Source organism: Echinops telfairi, unplaced genomic scaffold, assembly GCF_000313985.2.
Source record: "Echinops telfairi isolate 266 unplaced genomic scaffold, ASM31398v2 ScPeMD7_7467;HRSCAF=8505_1, whole genome shotgun sequence".
NCBI classification, from domain to species: Eukaryota; Metazoa; Chordata; class Mammalia; order Afrosoricida; family Tenrecidae; genus Echinops; species Echinops telfairi.
In genome coordinates, this window is record NW_022111368.1 from 23,801,973 (window position 1) to 23,803,969 (window position 1,997).

Sequence of the window (1,997 nt, forward strand, 5' to 3'; positions counted from 1 at the left end):
GGAGTCAAGGCTTGGAACTGGGGGACCAGCACGACATATTTAGGAAGAGGGGAAGGCCTGGCTGGAATATACTGAAAGGTAAGATGGCCTACCAGATTTTTTGAGTCCTGAAGGTGAAAGCTAGTATATTTCCCACAGGATTCCAAGAATGTTTTTTTTGTGTTTTTTTTTCAGAGAATGTTTTAAGCAAAGAAAAAAATAAAACTAAGTTCTGGATATTTTATGCTTCAAGTCTAAGAAACATTGAGTTACATGCAATGTGTTTCCTTAATTGCAAAGCCGTTATGCTAACATTCATTATGAATTTCCCAGAGAAGATTCACACATGCTGCATTTTCTAAACTTGTCTGACCACATGCAGTTACTAAGGCAATGAGCTCGTGCTCCAAGGTGCACTGCTGCTGGGAAGCTCGGGGCTGTGTCAGCAACGAAGTGTAACATGTCTGAGGGAAGACAGGACCCCGTCTTTGAAACTGGAAGATCACCAGAGATATGCATGATGAAGTTCCCAGTGTTTGCTATGGATAAGGACTGCTACAAGAGTGAGTGAAGGGGAAGGTGTGCCACTCAGAAGACCTGGACAGAAAGAAGCCCTCAGAGAGCATTTTAATAGAAGGGCCAAGGCAAACAAGGGCAGTGCACAAGGCAGGGAAGGAATGCACTGTGTGGAAGGAGACCCAAGAGCCAAGCTGGGAGGAGGCAAGGCGTTTCCATGGCGACATTCCTGGAATTCACTGGGATCTTAAAGATTCCTGCATTTCACTAAGAATGTCATACCTATGTTTGCTTGTTTAGGAGTAAAGGAGAAGGCCATGTAAGGGAACTAAACGATAGCTATTACATTTCATGCAAACTTCCATTAACACTAAGAATGTTTGAAAGACTACCCTCTCAGTGCTTACTAGAGAATGCTAAATTGACACGGCATCAACACCAAGGCTCAGATTACTCTTTTAATGGGGGAGCTCAGGCTAACAAACAGTATCAGAAAACTACAACTGGAAAAAAAAAGAAAAGAAAACTACAACTGGTGTTAATGTTCCTTTCTAATTATTTAATCCGACTTTGATCCAGTATAGAAAGCCGGCATTAGGAAAACTTACCGATTGACGACTTCCATTGAATGTAAGGACATGTCCATATTGACCAGGACTGAAAAATACTCGGTGATCTGGCTTGACTGCATTAATTTCAGCAGCATTTCAATAGCGACTAGAGGGTTGTTCTCCACTAGGTCAGGAAGCTTAGCTGGAGTCAGTCCAATATGATAAACAAGTTTGGGATCCTTTTCCAACTCACCAAGGAGCTAAACAGCCAAATAAAAAAGAGAGAGGTTCCTGACTCAAATTAGATTCTTCCATCCCTGTACGGAAAAAAAAACAACAAAAAAACCCCACCAACAAAAAGCTTTCTAAGTTATCTGTACTGAGCTAATGTCATCAACTTTCCCTCCATAAATAGTTTTAATATTTTTACATTTGAACTGGAAAAACATTAAAATGGAACCCCGCAAGACAATTCATGGAAGTCTCAGTGATTTATCTTCATGGACATCAAACCAGGTTCAAGACTGTTTGTATTATGTTTTTTTCTATTACCTGTTGCAACGAAAACTCAGCCTGACCACCACCTGGCTGCCCTGAAAAGCATACACCTCAAAGGACTGAGGAGACCTGAGCCCCTGCCCCAGCGCAGGAGAGGGCAGAGGGAGGGGAGAGCGCCTCTGCTCCAGTCGGATGATCAACAGTGGACGTGTCTCGGGTGGTCTAGTACTGTAGAGTGAGCGGTCTAGTGGAACAGACCTCAGACCCAGACCACACTTAAGTTAAAATCCCAATAAAGTTAGTCACACAAATGTTTTGGTTTCTCAGTCCACACAAAAATCATGTTTATACTCTAAGGCAGTCTATTAGGTGTGCAATGGCATGATGAAAAAGTGTCAGATATTGTGAGAATTACCAAAATGTGAGAGGAGAGATACCAACTGAGCATGGTAG

The 1,997-nt window shown here is 42.3% G+C and overlaps 1 protein-coding gene across 1 annotated transcript in view; it reads right to left on the reverse strand.

Moving 5' to 3' along the window:
- The window catches only part of CNOT11 (CCR4-NOT transcription complex subunit 11), a 20,287-nt gene that overhangs the window by 2,503 nt on the left and 15,787 nt on the right, over window positions 1–1,997 (reverse strand). The window contains exon 4 of the mRNA XM_004704449.2: window positions 1,104–1,306. Within this exon, the coding sequence (XP_004704506.1) occupies window positions 1,104–1,306 (203 nt within the window). The remainder of the gene's footprint in view (window positions 1–1,103; window positions 1,307–1,997) is intronic.